General features: G+C 40.8%; 1 protein-coding gene across 5 annotated transcripts in view; it reads left to right on the top strand.

Annotated features, from left to right (window-relative positions):
- Positions 1 to 8,182, top strand: part of EOGT (EGF domain specific O-linked N-acetylglucosamine transferase) — a 31,776-nt gene extending 23,594 nt beyond the window's left edge. For 3 of the 5 annotated variants that reach the window (XM_077821763.1, XM_077821762.1, XM_077821761.1), the window contains 4 exons: positions 2,832 to 2,893; positions 4,168 to 4,287; positions 5,171 to 5,273; positions 5,645 to 8,182. In XM_077821763.1, coding sequence (XP_077677889.1) covers positions 2,832 to 2,893; positions 4,168 to 4,287; positions 5,171 to 5,273; positions 5,645 to 5,791 — 432 coding nt within the window. In that variant the 3' untranslated portion in view covers positions 5,792 to 8,182. The remainder of the gene's footprint in view (positions 1 to 2,831; positions 2,894 to 4,167; positions 4,288 to 5,170; positions 5,274 to 5,644) is intronic. The other 2 variants (XM_077821764.1, XM_077821765.1) reach the window with 2 other exon arrangements.
- The last annotated feature ends 4,329 nt before the right edge of the window (positions 8,183 to 12,511 follow it).

Raw genomic sequence — 12,511 nt, 5'->3', positions numbered from 1 at the left:
CTTTTCAGTAGTGCTCCCACCTAGCCAGTTATTCCCCATTTTGCAGTTGTGCATTTGATTTTTCCTTCCTAAGTGAAAGACTTTTTTTTTTTAATTTCATCTTATGAAATTCAGACCAATTCTCCAATTTGTCACAGTCATTTTGAATTTCTAATCCTGTCTTCCAAAGCACTTGCAACCCCTCTCATTTTGGGCTCATCTGCAAATTTTATAAGCATACTCTCCACTCCGTTATCCAAGTCATTAACAAAAATATTGAATAGTACTGGACCCAGAACTGACCCCTGTGGGACCCCAATAGATTGCTTTTCCAGTCTGACAGAAAACCATTGATAACTACTCTCTGAAAATTAAGAAAAGGAGTACTTGTGGCACCTTAGAGACTAACAAATTTATTTAAGCATAGGCTTTTGTGAGCTACAGCTCACTTCATTGGATGCATTCAGTGGAAAATACAGTGGGGAGATTTATATACACAGAGAACATGAACCAATGAGTGTTACCATACACACTGTAACGACAGTGATCACTTAAGGTGAGCTATTACCAGCAGGAGAGCGGAGGGGAAAAAACCTTTTGCAGTGATAATCAAGGTGGGCCATTTTCAGTAGTTGACAAGAACGTGTGAGAAACAGTAGTGAGGGGAAAATAAACATGGGGAAATAGTTTTACTTTGTGTAATGACCCATCCACTCCCAGTCTTTATTCAAACCTAAGTTAATCGTGTGCAGTTTGCAAATTAATTCCAGTTCAGCAGTCTCTCTTTGGAGTCTGTTTCTGAAGTTTTTTTGTTGAAGAATTGCCACTTCTAGGTCTGTAATCGAGTGACCAGAGAGACTGAAGTGTTCTCCGACTGTCTTTCAAGCAACTTTGCACCCACCTTATAGTAAATTTATCTAGACTTCATTTCCCCAGTTTGTTTTGAAAATGTTATGCGGGACTGTGTCCAAGCTTTACTAAAATCAAGATAGATCATGTCTAAAGCTTCCCCCTTCCACTAAGCCTGTAATAATGTGATTGTAAAGCTAATTTATCTGTGGCTGAATGTTATTCTTTAAAATTGTCTCTCTGCGCACTCCAGAGCATTTATTTTTTTTTGGCAGACCAATGCTGAAAGCCAGAAGACTAATGAAATGTTTTGTTTTATGTGGACAGACCAAACTGCAGGTGATCATATCTGAGTATATGGACTTGAACCCTGCATTGCATTGTCAAATCACATAGTGAATAATGTTTGCAATGACATGCTCCTATATATAACAACATGTAGCGTTCATATAGCACCTTTTGTTCCTAGTTCCTAAAGTGCTTGACACAGGTGGATTAAGCATTATTAGCCCCATTTTACAGATGGGGAAACCGAGACCTAGAAATGTTCAGACCACAAGCAAGTCAGTGGCAGAGCCAGGAATAGAACTCAGATCTCCAGATTCCTAGACCCATGCCCTATCTACTGGACTGCATTGCTTCCCCTCTGCTGCCCTGCCCTATGCAATGTGCTTTCTTGTAATGGACACTTCCCAAGAAGAGAGAAGTTAGCATCTTTTTTCTTGACAATACTATTATAGGGGGAAAAAACACTCATGACCCCTCTCATTCCTCCATCATCCTGTTTTTTTTTTTCAAAAGCAGTAATAATCATGTCCATAAAAGCCCAGAATTGCATCTGTTCTAACCAATGGCAAAATATGTCTACTAAGTAGCTTGTAAAGCTAGTAGTTTTGTCTTGTGTAACCCATTAACCTTACGTTCACATTGCCTGTAATAAGTGTGTGAGCTGTACTTGGTTATAAGTACAGAAAACCTTTGTGACTTTCTCCTGCAGAGACTGAGTAGCTACTAGGCATTGTGGCAGATGAAGTTTAGAAGGCATCTTTGGTTTCAGGCCTTGAACTAACAAGAGCTGCTGTTACTGTCTGTTGGCTGGCAGGGTAGATTTTAATTGCAGTGTGTGGTATAAGGTACCTAAAGCCCTGATTCAGCAAGGTACTAAAGCAAGTGCCTAGCTTTAAGCATGTGAGACTTCCTATTGAGTTCAGTGAGTCTTAATACCTTGCTGCATTGGGGCCTCAATCCCTATATTAAGCAGTGAGGGCTAAATTCTCATGTTAGTTCCTAGCACAAACTGGAATTATGTTGATGGTGGTCACTCCAGTGTAAAACTGGATTAAGTAAAGACAAGTTGAATCTCACCAGATTTATACTGCTATGATTGGGCCCAGAATCTGGCTCTGAGAACTAAGAGCTAGATTTTCAAAGGTACTTAGGTGCCTAAGCATGCAGAGAGGCCCTTGGTGGTGGTTTCCAAAATTCCTAATTAAATCAGGAGTCAAGTTTTCATTGATTTAATTTAATTTCCCATTGAGTTAGGTATCTGTCCTGCCTAGGGGCTTCTGGAACTCCCAACAGGTGCCTGTCTGCATCTTTTAGGTGCCTCAATACCTTTGAAAATCTGTCCCTAAAAGTCCTGTCTTGCCCCCATTCATGACAATGACAAAATAACCACTGGCTTCAGCGGTTCCAAATCAGGTCTGAAGGGCTCATATAGAAGATAATTGAATCAGATCTGCTGCTGCTTCAGAGACAAATATAGTTCATTTAATCTCGCTGCAAGAAGTAAGATGCCTAATTGCAGGTAGGACGATATGAAGGAATCTGTGTGCTGCTACCTGGGATGATGAGATTGGGGAAAAAAAATACTTTATATAGCAGTGGGAGTATGTGCTGTCATCTCCCATAGAATTCCTTGTGGGTGTGTGGAGAAGGTAGAAAGCTGCTGGGGAAAGGAAGTAAAACAAGTACTGCATTAAATTTTCCTCTTTCCTTCCTAGCTTGTGAATGCTTTGAAAACAGTATCGGCGTTTGAGGTCAAAGTAGTAGATTATAAGTACAAGTACGTATATTGGTTGAAAATCTTTATCGTGTCTGTGTTGTTGGCTGCGCTTGATTATAATCCAGTAACAAATGCGGGAACTGAGGTCTAGCTCTCACCCACCCTCCTACTGAAAAATTCCTACCTATGTTGAGCTGCTTTTAGAAAATGCAAGAACCATCAATATAAAGAGTAATCCTGTTACTGAGGAATTAGTGTGAACTAGTTAAACTCTCTCCACCCCCCTTTCACAATGTGCTATTAAAAAATGTGTGTTGAGGTTTGACAGGCCCCAGACTGAACCTACTGCTAAGAATAATAAATTTTGAAATCTCCCAAAAACATTACACGCCCACCATGCATCTGGGTTTGCTGCTGATCACTGCTAGCTGCACGTCTCAGGGAACCGCTGAGGCATGAGGCCAAAAGTCAGTTACCTCCACTCCCCTTCAATAGGTTATTTTGTAATTTCCTTTATCATGTTTGTTTTTGTAACAGTTACGGTGTCTGACCTGTGTGTCATGGTGCCTAGAGACTGCAGCCACATTTGCTAGTCACTGTAGACACACATAGTAAGAAACAGTCCCTGCTCCAGAGAGCTGAGAGTCTAGACAGACAAAACAGACCTCAGGGGTGAAGTGACTTGCCCAAGATTACTCAGCAGGTCGGTGACAGACAGAGGAGGTGAGCCCATCCCCTGACTCCCGGTCTAATCCCCTGCATGCTAGACCTGTGAGTTGAAGCTCAATATCTGCACCCCCCAGGAGGGAGTCGTGCACACACAGTCATGTCCCCCCACATACACAGGCTGCCAATGGGCCCAGGGCTCTGGCTGTTCCTGCAGCTGCGGCAACCAGAGCCCCAGGCCCTTTAAATCGCCGCTGGAGCTCCAGGCGGCACAGGCCAGGCAATGTGGAAGGGCTGGCTGGGATCCGGCTCCTGTACCGGTAAGTTTTCAATTTTACTTTCACCCCTGGGTCTAGCCAATAAAGTAAGTGTTTGAATGTAACAAACAAATTTCAAAGAATCATTAGTGGAACATAATTAAATGCCATAACCTATCTGAAAAAGCTGTAAGACTATAACAGTCTTACTAGAATGAAGTTCTGAAATCTCCGATCTTTGTAATTCCATGCTGAATTGGTTCTGGGCTGAATAGTTACAGTTTAGAAGATTTTTTTTTAAAATAGATCAGTGCTTGGAGTGTTCCTTTTTTCAGAATTATCTGCATGTAGCTCATTCATGCTAAGATGGATGAGCATGCTGGAGACCCACACACATTATGTTGCCTGCAGGGAACTTGAATTTTCAGAGCAATTGAAAATCACGCATAACTCTGATATATTCATTGGAATGCATGGAGCTGGACTTACCCATTTACTCTTTCTGCCAGACTGGGCTGTTGTGTTTGAACTGTAAGTCTGTTTTTCCTTTTTTAAGCCTATAACTTCAAATGTTCTTTATGTTCACTCCCTTGTTCGTATTTTTAGCATTTATAGCAACAGCTATAGGGTTGCCTGTGTGCTTCCATTATAAAGGCCCTACTTCAGTTGCTCATAACTTTCATCTTTTGGGCTGAAACATTTTAGGCCTAGTCTCTTGCTAAGTCTTTTTGCAGCAAGAGCAAGGTATGTATGTGTGATCTGTTATATGACAGTCTCACCACCTTAGCCTGTGACTTCAACAGAACTCATGGCTAAGCAGGGAGCAGACTACTCAGTCCTTGGATGGGAAAACTCCAAAGAAAGGAGGGGGTATTGGTTGAATTCTTCCCTATGAGTCAATGTGGCAGCAGTATGGTGGAGTATGGGGGGAATGGTGGTGACCAGGTGAGTCTGTTAGATGAGATGGGAAATGGAAGTCCTAACCCTTAAAGGTTTAGCCGGGATGCTGGCACTCCTGTCATGACTACATTTAAAGACTCCATGACAGGAGTGCCAGCATCCCGGCTAAATTCCAGCTCCGTTATTTGCATTCTGTCCTACCTACATTTCTCTTAAATATATTTTTGGCTGAAAGGTATTGTTATTAGACACCCTTGCTTTTAAAAACAATGGCCAAACATACTGCTGTTTTATTAAGAACATTTATTTCCATCCTGGGCAATCCTGTTTCGAAATCAGTGGAGTCACCAAGGTTATAAGTCACAGTAGAATTTGGCCCATTGCCCACGTTCTTTCGGTTTTATACACTGACAATGAACGTGCACACTGTAAACTTTATCCATCTTGATAGACTGCAGGGCAGTCATTGTGGGTAAATATCTGCTATAAAATGACTGATCCTGCATGTCCCCAGATACAACTGTGAGGATGAACGCTGCTACCTAGATTTAGCAAGGCTGCGAGGCATCCGTTACATTACCTGGCAAAAAAAGAACAAAGTGTTCCCTCAAGATCAGGTAACGTTTAGTCGTGGGGGGAGGACATCATTTTTTCTCTTTTTAATTGTTTAAAAGTAGATTTGTTTTTATCCTCTCGATTTTGGTACATGAAATATGATTTCTGTGCTTTAGCCCAAATTAACTTCCCTGCTCTGATTAAGGAGTCATTTATATTAATAGCTGGGGGAGGAAGAGAAATGAAATTAATTGGCCATTAATTCAAGTTGTCAATAACACTGCTGTTACACAGTTACTTACTTGCACTGTTGCTTTAGGGGAGATCCGAGGATTGGAGATTATAAATTAAAATGATCGCTCAGTTTTCTACTTGGTTTTTCAAATGAAAGAAGTGCCTTATTTGCTTGCATAAACCTGTTTCATTTTTCCAGGGACACCACCCAACACTGGGAGAACACCCAAAGTTTACTAACTACTCATTTGATGTGGAAGAATTTATGTACCTTGTGCTTTTGGCTGCCGATCATGTATCACAACATTCCAAGTGGCCATTTAGGGTAAAACATGATGAATTCTAGGTCAAATTTGAGGTTTAAAACATTATTTTAAGCAACACTTCATTAAAATGTGTTTAAAATGGATACAAATCCATGCTGGTATAAAACTTACAAACAAAATCCCCTATCAAAAACACTCCCATAGCTTTTTACTGTATTTTCATATTCTCTCTTCTGGTCTACATTTTATTCTAGAGTTTTTTGTTGATGACTTCTATTTATCAAGATTATTTTTTGCACTGGTTGTTTGCATCGCTAATTCTCACTACTTGACTTTTTTTGTATAAAGATTTGTCCATCCATTTCATGTTATATTTGTCTCATGTATAAATTGTCCTCTTGTAGCAAGCTGTGCACAATTGGAGAGAGGTGGGGTGGGTTGTGTGTGTTGCGGAAGGATTAATACAGAACTATTTCTCAAGTTGGTCATGGTATGAATGACATATGTATTAAAGTGTAATAGGGGAAACAGTTCTCCCGTCCCTCTTCTAGTCTTTGGTCTTGAAGCTTCTATGCTGCAGTATTGTACGTGTTGCAAATAAAATATCTGTGTAGGAATTGACTTCCTATCTTTAGATTTTAAGCTATTCCGTTGTAAAGCACCTGCTATCCATACAAAGCAGTTGCTATTTGATACACTGTATACCCTAAAGGTCATATTTTAAACTCAGAGGCATTTTCCAGCTACAGATAAAAACCTTGCATTTTTAAGATAAAAACCTAAATCTTCTAAAGTTAGCAATAGTTTGTGTAATCCTGTGGCTCTCCCCACTTCTCCAAAAAAAATTAGGTTACAATTATAAAAAACACCAGCTCTGACAAAGGTCCCTGTTTGGGTTAGGTCAGGTCTTATGTGAGAAATCTTTCTTCATCATATATTGAGGTAGTTCAGATAATTCCAGGTATTTCTAATTTTTTCACAAAAGCAGCTCTTCTGTGGGAGAAAACTTGACAGTCACAGTATTATATATACTCTCTTTGAGGAGGTTTAAAGGAATTGACTGTTTTGTCTGGCAAAAATGATAGGATGGTGTAGGCTTCTCAACTAAATTGAGATATAACTAAATCATGAAAGGAACATTGTTGTTCTAGGCAATAAGAGCCTGATACACAGTGGGACTGACTTCAGTGGGATCAGGCCCTGTGGATGGGCGTTTCAAAAGTGCTCTGTATTGGTCTAACTCAGCTCCCATTAAAGTCAGTCAGAGCTTTACCGTTGACTTCAGCGAAGGCAGAGTTAGGCCCTTGCCGAGTGTGTTTGAAAATTCCACTCTAGGGGAAATCCTGACCCCGTTGAGTTCAGTGGGAACTAGGGTGACCAGACAGCAAGTGTGAAAAATCGGGACAGAAGATGGGGGGGGGAAATAGGTGGCTATATAAGACAAAGCCCCCAAAATCGGGACTGTCCCTATAAAATAGGGACATCTGGTCACCCTAGTGGGAACCCTCTCATTGACTTCAGTAACTCAAGGATGATGTGTAAAAGATTTGTATAAATATCTGAAGATTGAGGTCAAGAAGACGAAGGACAGAGTTCCATGTTATATATATTGTGGATTTTTGAGAATGAATTCCATGCCATTCCTGCATTACAATGGTACAGTGTCTCAGTTCCCTGAGGCAGAAGATATATTTGTATGCAAAAGCAAGAACGTGTTACGTTAAGTGTAAACACTTGAGTGGTATAATTTTAGATATTATTGACTTCCATTCTGTAACAATCATAGGCAATTTCACAGAGTGTAGGCATATTTACTGTCCTGCCTATAATGGTAAAGATAAATTACTGTAAGTATAACTTGCCTATAGATCTCTCCTGACCTTAAACAGTGTATAGGAAAGCTAGAGATCTAAAACAGAATGCATTAAGATATTTGGTTCAGTTCTTAGAGCAGGATATTAGGGAGCTGACATGTAAAGCTGTTTCACTTTAAAGGAACTGTACAAGCAAAATTGCACTTCTTGACATGAAAAATACCTTTTAAAATACAAATATCTGAGAAATAGAGTTCTTGCATTTGTGTGTGTTACCTCATTTTTTTAAAAAAAGAAAAATAAGCTAGTAAACGTGTACTGAAAATTTAAAATATTGTAAGACTAAGGAAAACATTAACTATGGAATGTGCACAGATATATTTGGTAAAGCGAGAATTTTATATAAAAATCACAATGCATTGCAAAAAGAATTAATCACTGTTTTGCCCGGGCTTGAGGAGGAGGTGTTTCGTGCATCTAGCTGTCTGTATCGTGCCTTTTCGTACTGTGACAAAGGCCAGGTGACTTGCTGAGTTCCGCCATGATTGGCAAATTTCAATATCTGGTTGTGTCGACACGTTAAGTGTTGAAGGGTTGATTGATTGTATACTAATGTGGTTCTGGATGAATTAATAAATTGTTGGTTGTTAAGAATAAGCAAGTGTCCTGATTTGAGAAACATTGTTCAAGTTAAAATTGACCTGAAAAGAACCCAGCTTTAAAATTAGTAAGCTAATGTCCTGGACTCAATAAAAAAAAAGGGGTAATTCTATTAGATTCCATTCTCTATTGACTACAGCACTTACCCAGTTGGCAAACCTAGTTTGTCAGATTTCAGCTTTCAAATCTAAGTGGACCTTGGTAAATTCATAAAAATTGACCCCCTTTCATACTTACATAATTATGCCTAGTTTATTCCTGGATTGTGCATGTGCTTGAATTGACAGGTCCAAGGTCTGACCTTTGATGATGGTCAGCAGACATCAGGGTATACTGCTTAAAGCCGTGATCCTGCAAAGGCTTAAGCATATGCTTAACTTTATGCATTGCAAGTAGTGCCTGTGAAGTCAATGGGAATACTCTCAGGGTACAGATACTCAGAAGCTGGAAGGTGTCATTCTAGCTTGGGTGACATGCACCCATAGGTACCGACTTCCCCACTTCCCAGTGGGTGCTTGACACCCTCCCACCCTGCCCCTGAACCACCCTCACCCCACCCCCATTCCACCCCCTTCCCCCGCCTCTTCTCTGCCTCCTCCCCCTCCTTCCCAGAAAGTCTTAAGTGCCACCAAACAACTGTTAGGCAGTCGGGGGGGGGGGGGGGGGAAGAGAAGGGCAGGAAGCTCTGGGAGGAGTGAGGACATGGCACACTGTGGGAAGGGTGGGGGAAGGAGGCGAGGAGGTGGGAGCTTGGCTGCGAGTGGGTGCAGAGTACCCACTAATTTTTCGCCGTGGGTGCTTCAGCCCCGGAGCACCCACGGAGTCAGCGCATATGCATGCACCCATTACTTCTACTCAAGCAAGCACTGAAAAGACAGGGCCATAAAACCCAAGGGAGGGCAAGGTCCGAAGGAGGAAGGAGTTTGAAGGCTGTGGAAAGATCAAAGAGAATGAGAACAGTAAAGACACCAAGCCTTAGGTAGGAAGAGTGGATGTTTGCGGCCTTGATGAGCATGTTGCTCCATGGATCCAGGAGTGGGAGGAAAAGAGAAGATGATATAGACATAAATTGCACATGCAAGGAGCTATTGTGTCAAGAGTAAAAGGGTGCATGGGTGGATTTCTGAGGATGGGAGAAATTAGAAAATGTTTGTGCACAGAGGAAATAGAGTCAGAAGAGAAGGACAGGGTAATGCAACAGAGATCAATCACCAAATGGGGAATGAGGTGGAGGGACTGGAAGTGGACAGTAGGTGGCAGACTTCAAAATTGGTGGTAGAATAAAGAAAGGAGGAGAGTGCATGGACAGTGGTCATAATGGACCTTGTTGCCCTTCTCCCTAAAAAGGCTGCCTACTGTATTTTGGTACAACAGGTTGAAATTTTTCAAATGTTTTGTAGAAAGTCTTTCTTTTCTTTTTTAATGAAAATATACACACTTGTTAAATTTCAATGAAACACCAAAATGAAATAATAGGTATTGATTTTTCCTTCTCCTACCCCTTGTTCCTTTTCTCCTCTTTCAGTGGCAATATGGGGGCAGAGTGTCAGTGGAGGGAGGAGACAGGAAGAGGAGCACAAATGAGACCCCCCCCCCCCCCCCCCAAAAAAAATGAAAACTGGATTTTTAAAAAAGTTCATGAAAAAAATTAAAATAAAACATTTTTTCCCCAAAACTTGTGGTATGAAAATTATTTTGATTTTTTTAAAATTTTTTCCCCAGCTCTATCTTTCGTCAGTAGAATTAATAAGAACTATTTTGGAGAAAAGTATTATAGAAAAAGGATTTAATGGGTTATTATGAGGGTAGCGTGAAAAGTCACCTGTTTTTGAAGTTGATATGTGTTCTCCTATCATCATATTCCATGATCTTTTGAGTTCAACCTTACATTGCTGGAGAGAACCAGTGATCCAGTTTTAATATTCTGTGATCTAGTTTTCCATTCATAGATTCCATTCTTTTATTGACAAAAATTCCAAAAAGATTCTAAAACTCTTTTTTTTTTAATTTTTGAAACAAAGCATAACTCAAAATAATGAAAGTTGTAACATTTTTGCTTTAACCAAGTAGGTGGGTTTTTCCAGAGGTCTGCAGTAATCCTGCTGACCTGCACTCGTTATAAATCTATTTTACTTTTGTCCTTGAGCGGACTTTTGATTTCCATATAGTTCCAAAGGAGAGTGCTTGCTTCAGAATGCACTAAAGACTACACCACTAGATGGCATCAGAACCCTTCCAAATGCCTCATGTGATCGTGGCTCTTTAAATGGAATCTCCTTATAAATGCGAAGAATCGACTCAGAGGCAAGTACAATAAAGCTACTCCTAGAGATGATTATTTTTTCACACAGTTTGTCTCTACAAATAGAAAGAGGGGAAAATAAAAATCACCTGGACGGTCTTCAGATTGAAGTGTGGGGTTCCTCAGATGCTGTAACGTCTGATTTTTTTTTTTTTCATTTCTTGATGCCTTGATGAAAAAACTTAGCTGGGCTTAGAAAACAATTTCCAATGAACTTTCTAGCACTCCTTTATTTTCTTGTGAAAGGGCATGTAGTACTAAACCACCACTTTTTAGCACTTAACACATTTCCTGTTCTGCTTGGAGGCCTCATTTCCGTTTATGCCACAGCGTTGCCTAGCTTGCATGATCCATTATGTATCATCAACTACATAATTATCTCTACCACTTAGTTCGGTAGGGGTTGTGCTTGATGAATGTGCACTTGGCGTGGTTGGGTTTAGAAATGAGGGCTGACTTTCACTCACAAATCAGAGTGAAAAGACTGCAGGACGGAACTGTTGCCCGCGTGGTGGTTTTATTATGAGGTAGCAGTAACTGAGTGGATTCATATTTGAAGAAAGATACTTGGATGGATTTGTGCTCTTCTTCAGAGAAGCTTGGGTATGGGGAACCTGCAGTAGGAAGGAAAAGGATTAAAGTAAAATTAACATGTGCACCTTGACCCTGTAGGGTGTTGGTTACCTCCTGGGGGGTGCAGAATGTTCACAACTCCCACTTATTGTTTATAAAAGTCATTGACAGCTGAGATATCTCAGCACTTGGTACGATCACGCTCAGAACTTTCTTTAGCTGAACGAAATAAAAGTAATGAAAGACAAGGGGGTCATTATTTTAATCAAAGGCAAGATGGGCCAAAACAAGGGTAGGCGTCTTTCATAACACAGTGTAAGCATTGTTAGGAGGTAGATGTTATGGCCAAAATGTTCACAGTTAGGGTGACATGAAGCACCGGCACTGAGATTTCCAAAAACAGCCGAAGGGAGTGAGGCGTTTAAATTGGAATGAAATTCAAAACCTATTCCCTTGTCAGTAACACAAATGCTACACCTTTGGGTTATACGCAGAAAGCATGAAGGGATCGCCGATATGCAGAAAGAGCAGTCTGCACTTAGAGTACAGTGTAACAAAAAAAAAAATAAAAAAAAAATCCAGCACATTTTGCATAGTATTCATGAAGAAATTTAGCATTATATGAGTCAGTCCCTTTTCATCCAATGAAGACAGTAACTTTAACATTATCCTTTCTTGGCTGCTGTAGTCTAACAGGTATTTGGATGCAACACACTCACTGGAAGGGGACTTATTGCCAGCCCTCCCGCTGCCTACTTAGTAGCAACAGGAGGGAGGCAGAGTTCATTTGGGGGGCTACCTAGCTGGTCATTGATTTGGGTTATTTAGTCTGGATGCTGAATGCCGTGGGCCAGAGTTCTTTTGCTAAGTTTTTTTTGCTTGCTCTTTGATTATCATAGCTCTGAGCATTTGGGGGGCAGGTAAAGTATACGGTTTGCTAATTTATAGCAGGCATGGAGACCAAACATTGGCTTGTCTGCAGCAAGGGAAGGTCGTTCCCAGGGCACAGTGGCAGGTGTATATTTTGTGCATAGGGTATGCTCCTCAAGATGCTCTGGGAGTTATTGTTTTCTCCTGGTGATTACAGGAGTTAGGCCTGAAAGGGGCAGCACTTGGCATGAAATGGCGAGGCCACCTTGAGCAGATTCTCACCAGGTGTATATCATGATATTTCCACTTATATCCATGGAACTGCACCTATCTTCATCAAGTGAGGGACTAGCCTTGATTATTAATCCATTTGGGTTTGACGAACATTCATTTGCAACTTTGGTGGAGGCCTTAGGTGGGGGAGTTCCTGTTTTGATAAGTTTTGGGGCCTAATGATAATTGCAGGGTGGATTTAATTGTCTGTAATGTTGAAACTTACTAATAAAGATGCAGCCTCCTTCTCCTGCACTGTGCTGCTGCCCACCGATTCATTTCGTGGGGCTTATCCGTGAACAGAGAAC

The sequence above is a fragment of the Eretmochelys imbricata genome, chromosome 7 (assembly GCF_965152235.1).
Source record: "Eretmochelys imbricata isolate rEreImb1 chromosome 7, rEreImb1.hap1, whole genome shotgun sequence".
Taxonomy (NCBI): domain Eukaryota; kingdom Metazoa; phylum Chordata; order Testudines; family Cheloniidae; genus Eretmochelys; species Eretmochelys imbricata.
The sequence above is the reverse complement of the archived record's forward strand: the minus strand, read 5'-3'. Positions and strand labels throughout refer to the sequence as shown.